This window comes from Polyodon spathula, chromosome 2 (assembly GCF_017654505.1).
Source record: "Polyodon spathula isolate WHYD16114869_AA chromosome 2, ASM1765450v1, whole genome shotgun sequence".
Taxonomy (NCBI): Eukaryota; Metazoa; Chordata; class Actinopteri; order Acipenseriformes; family Polyodontidae; genus Polyodon; species Polyodon spathula.
The window spans coordinates 73205481-73222850 of record NC_054535.1 but is presented as its reverse complement, the minus strand read 5'-3'; the positions used below and the strand labels follow the sequence as shown (position 1 = coordinate 73222850).

Here is a 17370-nt window from a genome sequence, read left to right as displayed (position 1 = left end):
GGGAGTGACGTGCCGGGGCTGTGGGTGAAAGTGTGGAGTTGTATTTTACTTCTCAGCTAGCTGGTAGTTCACCTGTTTTTAATAAAATCTAAGCGCTAACTCTGGTGTCTGTCTGTCTTCTTCGGGTAAATCCTAACAATAGTGCTTGTCAATAATAATAATGGAGATTCCTAGTAGGAAATCCCTACAAAACCATACCAATACTTACTGTGATTCCAGATGTATAATTTATTGCAAGGCTACATCAAAAGGCCTCTCTTTTGGCGGCTCCTTCCTACCCCCCTGTGGGTATCTCTGTTATACTGCAGTGTTCAGAAAAAATGATCCTCTAACACGGAACATCAAATTGTGTAAACTTTATTGTTCACGTGTGAGGTGACTGCTTTCAAAGTTTAAGTCATTCAACCCAGCTGGATTAAAAATGCGGCCGTAAATGCCTGGAAGGGAGTGTGACGTCACAGCGGGGGCTGGTCTGTGGTTTATTAGCCGGAGAGCGAGCTGACTTCAGTTAAGTGCAGACGCAGCTCTGAATGCAGGGCTAAAACTAACACTCTTCTAGGGATCTTTTACTAACAACTTCCAGACCTTAAGAAATAGAATATCCTGACCCAACTGCTGCAACAGCGGAAAAGGCTCGTTGCAGATACACTGAACTGTAAAACATTGATTAAGAAAAGGATTTAAAGCATTATTGCTGAAGAGATAAAACACATTTTGGGGATTTTGTAGGATTTTGTTTCTTTTAAGTGAAGTCGACTCGTGATGGTTCTCCTGTCACTATGGTTTGTTGTAGCTGGAAATATAGTAGTGAATTTGACTTCAGCTGATAAGGTAAAATAAACTAATTTTTATTTTTGTACAGATGTTTTGTTTGTTTGTTTATTGTCTACATTGTATTGATTAAACATTTGGAAGATCGATATGTATATGCGTTTTCCTCAAAAAATACTGTAAGTAACGTTATTATTTGACTTTACAATAATGCAGTGTACTTCTGATTCATATTCTCAAGGTGAAACATGGGTAATAGTCACTTTTTCTACCAAATGTAGTATTTGTAATATTAGACGAAATGTATCTTTTTTGTTGTATGTTTAATACAGTTAATACTGTGTTTTGCTCACTTTCCTCCCAAATTATGTAACTAATTGTAGCCAATTTGCTTTTAGCACCGTAGTTACAACTTGCTAGGTACCGTACACAGTGTAGCTAGTATTACGTTCAGATAGGGACTGGCGTTATTGTCTCCCAGATTTTTATCCTAATTGTCTGGTATTCTAGAAGCCTTTATAGTAATCACATTTCGATTTTACATGTTGCCACTATCTCGTGTCACTGTGGAACACGTGAAAGCGAAAGTTCATATTTTGAGTTTATGCCAGGTCTGTCAGAAGCCCTTTCCTACCTACAAGAGTCTACATTGAAAAGTAATTCTCATTGAGTGAGTTTTATTTCAGCTTTAACTCGCATCTTTTTTACTTTGTATTTTTTTGTTTATTTTCAGGCTGGCAAAATAGGTGATAAAACAGGTAAGATTAAAGGGCATGGTACTATTGGGCTGTTGGCAAGCAGCACTCCCATGTGTACAGTATGTGTATGAATCAAGCAGGATTATCACACCGCATCTCTACTAACAGTGTTTGGTTTGTTTTTCCTAAGTTTTGTTAGTTTGTGTCAGTGAACAGCATTGCTAAGAATCTGATGGAAACAGGCTATGCTACTTGTTCAAAGGTTTATACATTATGTGTGTTTGATACATACCAGTTAGCAAGCCATCTTTCATAAGTCTAACCAAGTAGGAAAATTACTTTGAAATGAAAAGGCTGTTTCAGGGTTATAAAGTTCCTTTCACTGCTCAATTGACCACAGATTTGAAGTTGAATGGGGATCACTATACATTTGAGCATTTTAAACACAGGATAATTAGTCACAGTGTATTCACTTATTATTATTCTTTTTTCAGATATTTTAGAATCTCTATATTAACATGTTAATTATATAAAACACATGTTTTAAGTATATTACAAGTACTTTTGAACCATATTAAAAAATACATATTTAAAAGTATAGTGATGTTTTTGGCTGATTAAATGTTGTTTATTTATTTATTTATTTTTTAATTTTTTTTTTAGATTTCCTAAAAAAGAACCTGAGAGAGTATGGGCTGGTAACTCCAATAAGTACTGACTCAGAAGGACGCTACTTATCAAATCTTCTTTCAGCTAGCCACAAGCAAAGAATCAAAAGGGATGTATCTAAAGATGCTTATCATGAAAATAAGCTATTTTTTAATGTCACTGCTTTTGGGAGGGAGTTTCATCTGCGCCTTCACTTCAACAGCAGGCTGGTTGCTCCAGGAGCTGTCGTAGAGTGGCATGAAGAGGGTGGGGAATTTGAGAATGGAACCGGTGTGGAGAATGGAAATCACACTCCCTACAGCACAGAAAGGATAGTGAAGAAAGAGTTGCTCAGAACAGACTGTGCTTACATTGGAGACATAACAGACATCCCTGGTGCGACAGTTGCTATTAGCAACTGTGACGGACTGGTAGGTGTTTTTTCTTAACTACAATTCATTTAAAGTGTGTGTGTGCAAAAGTATTCAGACCCTTCCTGTGGTGTCCCATTTTGTGAAATTACAAAATCATGCATACGCAGTTTTTTAAAACTTAATATTAACTTATAAACTTAACACTCAAACTGAAGACTTCTAAGGGTAAGTTACAGTAAATGTCAGCAAAAACTGAAGAGAAAAAACTGAAATATGTTGATTACATAAGTATTCAGACTTGTAAACTCAATATTTGGTGGAAGCACCTTTGGCAGCAATTACAGCCACAAGTATTTTTGGGTAAGTCTCTACCAACTTTGCACACCGGCTGGGTGCAGTTTGTGCCCATTCTTCTTGGCAGATTTGCTCAAGATCTCTCAAGTTGCTTGGGCATTGCTTATGGACAGCAGTTTAAGTATTTACACAGATTCTCAATAGGATTCAAGTCATGACTTTGACTGGGCCACTCAAGGACATTCACTTTCTTATTCTTAAGCCACTCCAGTGTAGCTTTGGCCTCGTGCTTTGGATCATTGTCCTGCTGAAAGGTGAATTTTCGCCCCAGTTTTAAGTTTTTATTAGACTGAAACAGGTTTTCCTCTAGTATTTGCCTGTACTTTGCTCCATCAGTTTTTCCTTCAATTCTAACAAGCTTTCCATTCCCTGCTGAGGAGAAGCATCCCCATAGTATGATGCTGCCACCACCATGCTTGACTGTAGGGATGGTGTTGACTGGGAGATGTGCTGTGTTTGGTCTGCGCCAAATGTAACGCTTGGCATTTAGACCAAAAAGTTCCAATTTGGTGTCGTCTTCTCACAACACCTTTTGCCATAGTTTTGGAGGATCACTCGGGTGCTTTGTTGCAAACTCCATGCGGGTTTGAGATGGCTTATTTTTATTAATGGCTTCCTTCTTGCCACCTTGACATACAGGCTACTTTTGTGAAGTGTTCTGGATATTGCTGACTGATGCACATTTTCTCCCATCTCAGCCATTGAACTCTGTAGCTCTTTCAAAGTTGTTGTTGGCCTCACAGTGACATCCCTCACCAGTTTCCTCCTTGACCGGCTGCTCAGTTTGGAGGGACAGCCTGATCTAGGCAGTGTCTGGGTAGTACAGTGCACCTTCCATTTCTTCATGATTGAGTAGACTGTGCTCACAGGGATGTTCAGAGACTTTGGTATTTTTTTGTACCCTTCTCCTGATCTGTGCTTTTCAATGACTTTATCCCTGACTTGCTTTGAAAGTTCCTTGGTCTTCATGGTTGAGTCTTTACCTGAAATTCACTACCTGACCAAGGAACCTCACAGAGACAGGTGTTTTTCATGAGAACCGCTAATATTGCACATAGACAAAGGCCATTCAACTAATTATGTGGCTCGTTAAGGTATGTGTGTGTGTGTATGTATGTATGTATATATATATATATATATATATATATATATATATATATATATATATATATATATATATACACAATTGTAAGATAGGGGGGGGGGGGGGGGGGGGGTTAAAATCCTCCCTGCTAAAAACATATGAAAATGCACTGTTGGGTGAATGGGCTAAGAGTGTTAATTGTTTTAATTGTTTTATTGTTTAGATAATCCCCTGTACCTGGTGCTAATTGTAAATTGGAGCCACGTGCAGGGTATTTAAGAGAGGCAGCCAGTTCACTCAAGACTGCTGAGTGAAGAGCCCGACTGTGTCCAGTCGTATTTCAGGAAAAGGAATTGTGTGAAGCCCGTGTGAGTTTTGTGTGTTGGTGTTTATGACAGGTAAACGGCTTAGCCGTCCTGTGGTCAGTAAGGGACCAGTCTGTGTTTAGTTAGCGCTCCAAAAGGGAGTTAGGTGTTTATTTCTGTTTGTTTGATTTTGTTTTTGATTTGGTGTTTATTAAAGTGCGCGCAAGTGCTAGTAAACTCCATTTTGAGTCCTGGGTCTGCTTTAAAAGGGGCAACGAACAGCGTGAGTGCGAAGGATCGCTTACTATATATATATATATATATATATATATATATATATATATATATATATATATGAAAAATGTGTGTGTTTCAATGTGTGGAGTAGCAATATGGCTCTGGCTGGATCCTAACATTGGTCTATACGAAATAAATGGTAGTTTAAGAAAACACAAAAAATGTGAAGTGTCATGCAAGTACTTTGTTATACTGTATGCTTAAGAATAGTTTTGTTACACATAGGAAACCTGTATTTCAAATAAGTAGTTAATTAAATTTGTCACAGTTATTTACCGTTTTAAAGAGTGCATGTGTTAGACAATTTAAAATTGGATTACACTGATTCACATTAGGGCTTGATTTAAGACTACTCAGAAGTACTGGGGTTGTAGTATCAAATTATATCTGCATTAAAACACTCTGAGGAGCTTCATTTAAACCCTAAATGAGTAACTTCCGACACTTTGCTGTAAAGGATTTGAAATGCTAGAAGTCACAGAAAAAAAAGTAATTTATTACCTTCAGTCACTGCAGTACTGTGCAGGAGTCTAAAATGCTTCCAAATCCTGGTTGTTGGTACATGTGTGTTTGCTTCATTAGAAGTAATATTTTGTAGCATTTAAAGTAAGAAATTCTAAGCATATTTTGAAGTGTTTTTCATTTGTATTTCTGCTGCTGTGATTTATCTAAGGGCACCACTTGACTGTCTGCAGAGCTTAAGAATGATAGAAGGACCAGTGAGAATACAGGAACAATAACAATGCTGTGTTTAAATGTTTCATATACAGCAGACACAGCTGCTTCTTTTTATTGCTTGTCCAGCAAAATTACTTTGGTGTCCCTTATGTCAAATCTTATATTTTTTCCTCACCACCACCCCACAGAGACTTCCACTGTTGGGCCAAGCCTCTGAGGGAAACCCCCCCCCCCCCCCCCCCCCCCCCCCCCCCCCGGCCATTTAGAATCTAATCAGCTGTATCTTACAAGCATTTCCTCTGCTTCATTTCTGTTTATAATTAAAGGAAAACCTGCATTGATTCTATTATATAGAAAAAACTGTAGATTCTCAATGTCAGATAGCTAAAACAAATAATTTTGTTACCTATTTAAAGGGCTGCAATCAGTTGCAGACAGCATGGTTTCTGTGATGTAGGCGGTAGCATCCAGTCTAGGGCCGGATTAAAGGATGCGGGGGCCCTATACACAGTAGCTTGTGAAACGGTGTTGTAATTAACAGCCTGTAGGTAAAATGTATCTGCAAGGCCAGCTTTCAGGTCTACGTCAGATGCATGTTCACCGTAAGTGACCACTGACAAGCAACCAGACAGTTTTACCAATTCCATAATCTCCTGCTTGTGATACTCGGCAACGTTAGGTAAGTATCCCTGTCTCAGCTGGGCTGATGAAGGAATCACTCCACCATTTGCTACACTCAGTCTGAAGAATTTAAGTAACTTTTGGTTGTCCAATTTTTGAAAAGGGATATTTACTCAAATAAACACCTCTGTCAGGTCAAACAGTAATGTGCTTCACATGTTTCAGCGGACTTTTGGAACATGGAAGTCACTGTTTTGTGTTTCTTTGCAAGTAAAGTAGTCGCGGTACTGCTTTGGACTTCCGCCTTTCTCTTGGCGAATACTTGAATCGAAATGCTTGTTGACAATTTTCAGTAATGATCTACAGTAACGTTGCAGGGTGTACAGAAGAGCTTACCTCCATCACTGTGTAAAACTCCTGCCAGATACTGCTTTATGTGATCTGCTGCAGACATGTTTTTGGAGGCATCCATTTTCTTGTTTACAGTGTATAGTATTTTAATTTCTTGCCTAGATTGCATATATTGTAGTCGCATGACAATCACTGCACAGCAGTATTACACGCAGGCACACAGCAGAGCTGTACAGTTTAGTTAATGTGTGTTTTTTTTTTTTGTATGAAATACAAATAATTATGAAGTTATTTTTATTTCTTAAGAATATTGGTATTAGGCTAATTTCACGGTTTCCGCACAGTAAGGGAGAGAAACAAACGCTATGGACTTTAACCCCCTAATTAAAGTTTCTAAAATGTAGAGGCATACTGTGCACATTTGAGAGGGTAGGTTTTTAAATTGGACCTAAACCTGAAATAAATGAATGCGTAAATTGAGCCTGATTCATACATTTTATCCTGCACAGACTGATGCCTCTGTAGTGCAAGGGATGGATCTCGCACAGGAGGTAGGGGGTATGGAGCATTTGGTATTGTACAATAGCAGGAAGCTGCTTGCGTGAGAGACTCAGAGCAGGTATGCTGTAATCAAAAAGGAATGCTTAGCTGCCAGTTTCTGTGCGTCTCTCTTCCTTTGTGTGTGGGCCCGGCCGCCCACATGTAGTTTTTGTAAAATGTCCCAAAAACGTCAACCTCGCCTGGGCCCCAATTCTGCTGGGGGCCTTATGCTATAGCATAATTTGTGTATAGGTTAATCCGGCCCTGATCCAATCGGTGAGAATGCTTGGAACACATCTGAAATTTATAGGCCTACGTTTCATTTTTCAGTCAAGTGTAAAAATAGCAAGACAGGTCTGCAGTTCTTTACAGCCAGTTTGTTAGCTTATAAAACACTGACTCATATGTCAGTTGGAGGTGCCAGTTCAAATTTTAATTTACAGTACCTCTCTCACTTCTGCAGCCAGTGCTGATAATATCCTTGATGCTGTGTAGCCCACAGTGCCCCACCGTGTCCTCAGATCTGTTCCAACCAAAGCTCTATACCTCATTCTACCTAGTGGATATTGCTGTCGTTCCCTTTCAATTTGACTGGAATTGGAATGAATTAGATGAATTGGATGAATTAGATTTTCTTGGCTTTTAAAGAGTGTCCTTTAGATTTACCAGGCATGTTTATGCTTTTATGTGTTTCACTATTTTTTTTTTTTTTTTTTTTTTTTTTTTTTTTACTGCGATTTACTATACTGTACTTTAGAATGCTTTTACAATGGTAAACGGCAGAATATGTTGAATAGTTTGCCAGTCCTTGGTCTCCAGATATGAACATGAATGAATGGGGGTTCTATAAACCAGGGAAAGTTGGCGCTTCCAGTCCAGGTCTTTCATAGCACATCCAGAAACCTCCCCTACCTCCCCTCCCACAGTTTCCTGCAGTGCACAATTCCACTTGTTGCATTTACAGGCCCGTTACATGCAAGCATGTATCAAACAGTACACCATACTGTTCCTTGAAAAACAGGTGTGTTTTGTATTGGGCTCTGTATTGTTTATCTGTGCATGTTTTGTCATGCTTGTCAATTTCTGTTTTATTTCTATTTTACTGATGGTTGCTGTTTATAGAAATGTTTAGTCTTGCAATCTTAAAATCAGAATTACTACTTGTAAACCAGATGTCTCTTTGCTTCAGATAAATCTTAGTGAGATGTACAGAACAGATTAACTACTTACATCGGTGGGAGGATAGCTGAGGAGGCAATTACCTGTAGGGTTTATGCTGTCTTGGCATCTTAGTGTCTGATTTTGATAAAGCCAGTTGACTTTTACTCTACATGATCTCTTGATTAAATTGAAAGGTTAGGCCATGCCATCACCTTGAGGAAAGCCATACGATGTTTACTTCTGTTTACAATCATAGGTCAGATTTTTCAGAACACATTTTGACAGGAGCTGTTGACTTGGTGGTACTCGGCTCTTATTTTGGTGGCACCGGAACTGATTTGAATATTTCAACTCATTGTAAATCCTCACCTGACCATTTTGGCTTGCCATTCTGTACCAGAGGGGTTTTTTTAACCCTGGTCTTCAAGTATCTTTAATGATTGAGGGTTTTGTTTCAACCATTTTTAAAAATATTTTTTTGGTTTTGTTTGGTTTATAGTTGTATTGCAGTCTGATGAGGAACATTGATTCTAAAGCAATACTTGTAGCTACAAGTTGTTTCAAAAGCTGTCTGGAAGCTTATTTGCACTAGAAAGCAATGCAAGTTGAACATAAGTGTTTATATACTGGTTGACAAAAATAACCTGACTGTGGGATCTTGATGGCTATGGTTGACAAACTGATGGGAACAAAGTTTAAAAGTGCTGGCTGGTGCTTTTCCTTCTTTCCACCTGTTGCCTTTGAATGTTGTAGTGGTTCAATCTGGATGAATTTCCCCTTGCCATGTATTTAGCTTTAATTGTATTCCTACATATATAGTACCTTGTCCCATCCGTGGGTTTTTAATAAGATAAAGAAAAACATCCATGAACGACCTTAACCCCCGACTGATTTCGACAGAGCTGTTTGTCAGGTACTGTAAACCTTTTGCACCTGCAGTGCCTATATCTGCACATCTGCACACGTGTATTAAAATATAAAGAATCAAGCAATGAAACAAAGCTATTAACCACAGGGACCCTACTTATAATATTCCTATGGATTATAAAATGTTGCTGATCACTTCTTTAAAGGGACAATGCGCAATATTATAAACAGACAATTCCTTATGCACTGGGACACACTGCAGGTATCTGTAAGAATCACTAATTAGGGTAGCAAACTTAGTTTATTTGTGTAAATGAGTATTTAATATAATTTATTAGAATGACCTTGTGGTTTCCCATATGATATGCAAACAGAGACAGGGTTAGAAACTCCCGCTCGCCCAAATTAAATCTGATGAGGACTAGTTGATGTCTGGTCCTCAGTAGTCAATTGCTACATTATCGTAATATGCTGCTTAAAACATAATAACACAATATTTTCTAGTGCCAGGATGAACACAGGATTTTCATATTTGGATATTCGCTTGTAATTGAAATATTTGTTTGAATATTTGTTTGTTTTTCAAAAAGTAATAAAAGCCATTATGTTGCTCTGAATGCAGACAAAGACAGCACATAGTCACAGGGGGGCGTGGCCTTGGCCTTACTGTACCCCAGTGAATTAACTACAAAACGAAGGATACCTTTCCATTTCATTCCTTGCCACTGCCCTTTCTTCACAGTATACAATGGCCATAGACACGTTTTCATAAAATAATGGCATGAGGTTTACTTGTGTGTTTTGTAGCTGAACAAGCAAATGAAAACTGAAATTGAACTTTAAACACTAAAAAATAAAACAAACGTGGAAATGGTGTTGTAATGTGAAAGGGGGAAAAAAACTCCCCAATTTGGTTCTTGTTTATTAGATTCCACATAACAAAGTTGCAACAAAAATATAATATATACAATCTATATAATAATCACTACACATTTTCAGGAAGTTGGGTACTGTTTAAGCGAGGCATTTCAGAATGGCGTGCTTGCATTTTTTTCTGTTCCATGAGATTCAGTCTAAAGCAGCACAAAGTGTGTTTTTGTCCCAGATGGTTTTCCATAGAGACTGTAAATAAATGCAAGGTATTTTTTGTCATTTTATAGCGAATACAATATCTGAACATCTGAATTTTGTATCCAAATAGATGTCAAATATTTTTAGAATACTCATATTTGTCTCAGCACTAATATATTCATAATCAAGTTGAGTTCTTGCCTATAAACAATGGTAACTAGTTTTAAAGTTTGCAACTTGCTGTCTGTAGCTTGGTGTTGTTTACATTATCATCAGCATATTTTAAGTGATTGGAAGCTGAAATGACTTTTTTAAAGCACCCTTTTACCAATACAGTACTGGCAAGCAACAATTAGTTTGAAAACCAGGCTTTAATCACTGATAATAGGTGCATCGGCTGCAATTCTGTGAGTGCTCCAGGGCTCAAGCACCAACAGGGGAAAAATAAGGTCCCGCATGGAGCAAGTAAATCACTTGTTCTACCAAATTATAGAGTAGGTGCTTTGCAATCAGAACTGTTATTGCAGTGTTTAAAAAGTAAAACATTCCTGTAGTCTGGCCGGGCGCCTGTGGGCTTGCCTGTTAGTTGCCCGGGAGCTGCGTTGTTCTCCTATGCCGTAGCTCCTGGGTGGCTGCATGGTGAATCCGCAGCGTGTAAAGAAGTGGTCGGCTGACGGCACATGCTTCGGAGCACAGCGTGTGTTCGTCTTCGCCGCTCCCGAGTCAGCACAGGGGAGGTAGCAGTGAACCGAGCATAAATAAATAATACTTGGCATTTCAAATTGGGAGAAAATAAAATAAATAAATCAATTGGCAACGACTAAATTAAAAAAAAAAAAAAAAAAAAATAAAACATTCACAGGGGTATCTGACAAACTGGAAGGCGATCCTTCTTCACATATTCAAATCCATTTATATGAAGTCTCCCAGCTTTCTTTTGTATTTATTATGCTCTCATTAGTAGCCAACCTAGTAGATTCAGCATCTGGCAGTTCTGGCAGATTTTACTTTGCTTGCTGAAGCATTTTTCTCCCACTGCTAATTTAAAAAAAAAAAGTCGCCACCTACCTAACAGTTTCATCCTCAGGACTACAGTGAAATGTACTGTCTACAAATTGGGACTTTAGTGATGACCACATGTGTATGTGAGCACTTTAATTATCTTAAAGAAATGAAAATACATTAGTGCATTATTCATAAATTCCTTATGACATGGATTGGACCAGGCAGTATTTTATTGATGTTGGTTGTGTATAATAGGATCGTTGCCATTGCTTCATAGAAACACTTGGCACAATTTCAGTAGTTAGTCCTGTTGACCTTTGTCTTTAGATTAATGAGGTTAATGATATAATGAGTTATTTTACTTTGTTTTTTACTGCCAAATACCATTTCATGTTCTGTTTTTGCATTTTTTTGATCTGCACTGACCCTGAAAGGCCTTTGAGAAACTTTTTTTACCCTTGTTTCATGCCTCACATTCCAGTGATGTTGAACAAAGACTATAGTGTTGAAATGAACAATATACTAGATTATCTGTAATGTATTATTATAGGATATGTGACATTTGTAGGCCTTGTATCAATCTACAGTACATTTATGGAAATATACAGGTTTAGTGCCACCTATAATAAAAAAAATATATATCTGCACTTGCGGTTTTAAATTATACTGTTGTGTACAAAAAAAGTAGCATTTGAAATAATAAAGCAAAATATTAATGTGAAAGTGAAAAAAGGACTTGTCTGTCAGTTTGCATCCTTGTTTTTGTGGATGTCTTCTTTAGAAGTAGTCAAAGAAATAAAGAATGAATGAACACTGCATACTATAGATTTGTAAATATAGGCTACTTAAAACCGAATATAAATTATATTAAATGGTAGCATGATCTTTTAAAACATGTTTTTTTTTTTAAAAACAAAACTTTGTATAACATGATGTCAGAATATGTTTTGTCCAGTTTTTGTTTCAAGGTCTTGAGTTCTGGCCCTTTTAAACAAGTCAACACAAGAGAGTGGTGGTGTGTGGAATGGTTTGCCAAGCCAAGTTGTTCCTGCAAGTTAACTGGGTTCCTTCAAGTCGCCTGTATGTGCTTCTGGGGTCAATGATCTGCCTCTTGTTCATAGCTTTTCTAATGTTCTTATTATGTTGCTGTGGAAGGGTAGTGGGTAACTCACTGACACACAGGAGACAGAACAGGTGTACTTGAAACACCACACAGGTGCCCAGTTTTATTCAATGCAATGATTTCTTTTTGCCCACAGAGGGCAATGTTGTCTACCCGCACGGCCCGGGTCTCCATCCTGTTCTGACCCTTCCTCCGGCTTTTTAAAACTACACAGGGGTCTGCCCACGGTGTTCCCACTAACACTAGGTTTCTTTATTATTCTTTTGGTTCTTTCCAATTTTATTCCCCGTTTTGTCTCTGTTCCCATTGTTCTCGGTTCCTGACCCAAGCTTCCGTACACCTGGTACGTCTTAGAAAGGCAGAGCTGAAGAAACAGTAGAGCGTTATTTTATAGGGCTAACAATCCCCCCCCCAAGACCTGCCTCTCAGCCACTCGGAGAGAGAGAAAGTCCACACACCCCCTTTGCCACAGGCGGGTATTGGACGACTGCTGCCCTCTACCAGCAGCACTATGAACATGCCAGCAGAGTCAGCACAGATTTCCCCCTGTTACAGTTGCCTTAACAACAACCAATGTCCTTGCTTAAAAGGAAGTGTTTCCTTTCTTGTAAATAAAATGAATGTATGAGAAGCAGTACCTAAACCACTGTTCTATTTAAGTGTCTTCATTGGTAATTTCTAGACACATTCTGACCTAAAATGGTTAAAATTGAAGGTGTAATTTTATATAAATAGTTAAAGCATGGGTTTAGAAAAGAACAACTAAGAAAATGGGTTGCTCAACTTTTTTGCCACCTGCTGTACAGTCATGGGTAAATCACCCCAGGGGCAACTAGTGACAGCAAAAGCATTTTATGGACTAATTGTGTCTTTGACAATTGAGTTTCCTGCAGAAAATAAATAAATAAATAAATAAATCTACACAAATTTGAATGAAACAATATAGCAAAACATATTTATGAAACAAGGGGTTGACGGTATATAAGGGACGTAGCAAGGTGACCTATTCCTTGTGGTGATTACGGTAAACCGAAAGGACCTGTATAGTGAAAAGTACAGAGTGTTTTTTTTGTTTTGTCCGTCTCGTCTAATAATATAAGGGTTTGTTTGTTTGTTATTAGATTAGACGGCTAACACGATCCAGAGCTGTTGCTTAAGGCCAGCACTAAACCCAGACAATACTGCATGTTGTATTACCGATACAGCATACCTACAGCACTCTCTTTGGACTGGTGACAGTGTTTGTGATTTTTGTGTATGTAGGATTATTGTTTATTTACTGGACTGAAACCCATAACTATTCACTGCGCAATACACTGCTGTGTATTGCTAGCCCTCCTTTTGTTTACTGTTTGGTCTTCGGACCGTTTGGAATTACAAAATAAAACAGAAACCATTTCACCTGTACTTGTTGTCTGTCTTTCATTGTTGGATTACTGCATCTGCACTGCACCTACTCTACACCTGCGCACTAATTACCACTTTGCCACATGTGTTCATATAGTTTTTATTTTTTTTAAATGTCTGCATCCTAATATTCTGCAACTCTTATGGCCACAATGTAAATTATATTCAAGTACATAGCCTACAGTGTGGTACTGACAACTACTGTACTGTACCATTCAATGTTTCTGTATTGTAAAAAAAGTCAGTCAGGTAGTGCATACCACGCCTGTGTGTCTGGGTGCAGACTAGCCCTATCGCACCGTGAAAATGCCCAGTGGTGCCGCGGCACGCATGTCTGTCCCAGGCTTAAGAATTGTGTAGTGGGGCCACCCGAGCAGCACATCCTTATAGCCTGGAGGTCTCTGGTTTGAGTCCAGGCTGTTTTGCTGCTGACCATGGACTAGAGCTCCCAAGGGGTGCCGCACAATTTGACAAGCGTCGCCCGGGTGGGGAGGGCTTAGGTCGGCCAGGGTGTCCTTGTCTCACCACACACCAGTGACCCCTGTAGACAGGACAGGCGATTGCTGGCTTGCCTGTAAGCTGCCCAGAGCTGCGTTGTCCTCCAACACTGTAGCTCTGAGGTGGCTGCATGGCGGGCTGAGTGGAAAAAAAAGGTCTGCTGACGGCACGTGTTTCAGAGGCCAGCGTGTGTTCATCTTTGCAGCTCCCAAGTCAGCACAGGGGTGGTAGTGGTGAGCTGAGCCTAATATAATACAACTGGCTATTTCAAATTGGGAGAAAAATGGGGTAAAAATCAATTAGCTACTACTAAATAATAAAAAAAACAAAAACAAAAAAAAAAACAACAATTGTGTAGCAACTTTAAACATTAGTATCTTTGTAAAAATAAGGTATATTAATTATCTAATTTGAAATTGCAGATTGTCTATTGTGTTAAACAAAATAGTAACAAACTCAAAAGTCTGCACATGCTATTTAAGTCTCTCTTGCTAGCAAAGTTAGTACTGAGCTCTTTCTCAGATACAACACTTGTATTCACTATAAGCTTTTGATGTTTATTCAGTTCAGTACTTGCCTGTTTCTAGAGATTGACCCCAGGGATGTTTTGGTATATGGTTTGAGGTGCATGAAGGGTTCTGTGTGATGAATAGCAGAGAAAAAGTATTTCTTTAAATTCTGCTAAGAATAAATATTGGGATTTGCTCCAGAGAAAAGTATCCCCTTTCTTTTCTAAATACTATCATATGACTAAAAACCCACTATATCACCATGAACCATATCACATAAAAACAAAGAAAGATATTCAAATAGTTTGCTCTGTGCTTTTTCATAGAAACTGTATAAACATGGAGCTTAGAGTGAACTATCCTGCTTGACCAACAATCTAGACTAGTGACTGTCTAGTGATTCTATCTGACAGCTTTCATTGTTCTGTTGGCGAATGGCTTTCCAACTTTAATACTATGCACTGCATACTGTATAGCCACATAGTTCTCCCATTTGCACAATTTGTGGCTAGCTTTCCTTTCGTTTCCTTACCACGATCTAGTATTTGTCCATGGCTGCAGTTAAATACCAGATATTTGTGGTTTATTTTCGCCCAAATAATTTGCTGGGTAACATCCCACTAAAAGTTGTTATTACAAATTATAGTTCCTACAGACTAATGTCATGGTCTCAGTTTAAAAACAAACTAAATATTGAAAGTGCCATACCTTTCAGAGTTGTATGAAAAGGTGGTGGTACATCAGGGCACTAGACAAAAACAGATCCGCTAGTACTAATACCCAAATGCCTGCCATTTAACATTTTTTTTCATTAGTAAGCATGGTCAAAACGTTGTCTATCCTAGGACAATGTATTACCTAAAAGAGGTAAATAACAATGTTTTCTACCAAGGAAGATAACTTCCACTTTAGGATTTTTATTTTAAATACAAAGTAATATAAATCAAGCAGTGTGCTGCTCTTTTAAAGTTCCCTTTCACCAGAATAAACGCACAGCAGGTAATGATGACGATGGTTCGCACGCATTTCTAAGCTGAACACCCCTTTTTAAACAAAACTGAAGGTGAAAGGTACCAGTGTTTCAGCTGAATCAGTGTTGTTAAAAGCAGCAGCACCTTTTAAATAAAGCACGTTCATACCGACTCCTTAAGAAGTTTAGACTGGAGGGCAGACTCAGAAAACTGGACCCCTTCAGCTGAATCCCATATGTTTGTCTTGGCAGAGAGGCAGTGTCTGCTTGGCTGGCGCTGATGTTGGGATATTAAATTGATGGAACACAGAGCTCTTCATCCCTTTCAGAGGGCTTCTATTTAGGTAACAGCAGGCTAGTGCTGTGTCAGCCACCTGCAATTGTCTTTGGTATAAAAGTACTTGGAGACAGGCAGCATACTAGTACTGCAAAGGAAGCTCATACCAACAATGACAGCAACATACCGTATCGGCTTGGATGTCATTTGTAATGGAAAATGTCTAGGTCTGTAGTGGCCGCACAAAGTGCATTAGAATATTTCATAGTGAACGTTTTCCTTCTCTGCTGCAAGTGTGGTTATTTCTACATTTAATCAACTTGGGGTCTGTAATGCAGATACATTTTTAACAGTACCTTGCAACAGTTGCAGCAGTGAGTGGAAGTTGCACAACATATTTGAGGGTGAAGGTTTATACAGCTATGAATTATGGCATCTTGTGATACAATTAAAGATGTTAACTTTGTTTAACAGGACATAATTGACCTATACATAATTTCAGTGCACCAATGTGCTAGCCTTGAATTAACTTATTCACATCTTAACAGAGGAAATGTTGAGAAAACCTCAGACAACAACAATTGAGTGATGGGTACTGAACAGCAATTACATTAGGTGGGAGTGAGAGACTTCCACTTCAAGCAATTGAAAGAACCATTTTGAAGGTTTGGTGGTCTGCTGGCCCTAGTTGATCCTTTTTAAAATGAAACAAACATGCCCTGACTCGAACTGACACTCAAATTACCTACCAAGTAGGGATGGGTCAGTATACCGGTTTTTCGGTTTAGGTACATTACGGTATTAATACCATTCCTTTTATTCCACACCACAATTATCGTAATTCGTTTATCCAACGGTGAACGCAATTCAACTGCAAACACGCTTCTTCTAAATCAACGATGGTACCTGCAGCCTTAGCAAAGTGTCTGAGGAAGATCTTTTTGTGAACTCATACTGTATTTTGATAATGGTTTTGAAGGAAACTGTCAACGACACAGAATACACGTTTCAATTGCTGCGTTCTGTTACCCAGAGCTTGCTATGCCGGCTGCTCTTGGCTGCTGTCTCTGACGTCACACGCAGCTTTTAGAGAAACGCCTTCTCCAAACCTCGCAGCGCAGCACACATTTTCAACATGCTATATTTACATTTGTCTGGATTATCAACAGTCAGTTTAATGTAATTGATTAACATGAACTTTATTGTAAAATTATACATCACTTATCATGGATTTAGTACATTATGTTTGTTTAAATAATGTATTTACTTTAAGATACTAAAAATGGATAACTAGTTTAGAGTAAATACTAAAAAATAAGAAATAATAATAATAATAATAATATTAGCCAGCAGACTGCACGTAATAGCTGGCTACTGACATTACACATAGAAATAATTGATATTGGCCCCATTCCAGCTTGCCAATGAATCATTATATTTGTTGTCATATTTAATTCTAGACCATAATTTAAAAGAGATACTCCAACTACTGCCATTTAACACGGTTTTCATTAGTAAGCACTGTCAAAGTTTTATAGATGCTATTATTTTGTAAACCAAGAAGTATCAGCATGACCCTTGTAAACCACTTTTTGAGAAACTGGGCAGACCTGTTTAATAGAATTTATAGATCCCATATTCATTAGTTTGCAATGGAAACAAAAGACAGCACTCACAGACTCTGACATTTTACACAATTGACTGTATATGCATCATGCAACAAATACAATACCCTAACTATTTAGGGCACAAATAGATTAA

At 38.3% G+C, this 17370-nt stretch overlaps 1 protein-coding gene across 4 annotated transcripts in view; it reads left to right on the top strand.

Annotated features, from left to right (window-relative positions):
• The first annotated feature begins 519 nt into the window (after positions 1-519).
• Positions 520-17370, top strand: part of LOC121300201 (A disintegrin and metalloproteinase with thrombospondin motifs 3-like) — a 118498-nt gene continuing 101647 nt past the window's right edge. For all 4 annotated transcript variants that reach the window (XM_041228720.1, XM_041228706.1, XM_041228712.1 and 1 more), the window contains exons 1-3: positions 520-831; positions 1505-1529; positions 2133-2548. In XM_041228720.1, coding sequence (XP_041084654.1) covers positions 763-831; positions 1505-1529; positions 2133-2548 — 510 coding nt within the window. In that variant the 5' untranslated portion in view covers positions 520-762. The remainder of the gene's footprint in view (positions 832-1504; positions 1530-2132; positions 2549-17370) is intronic.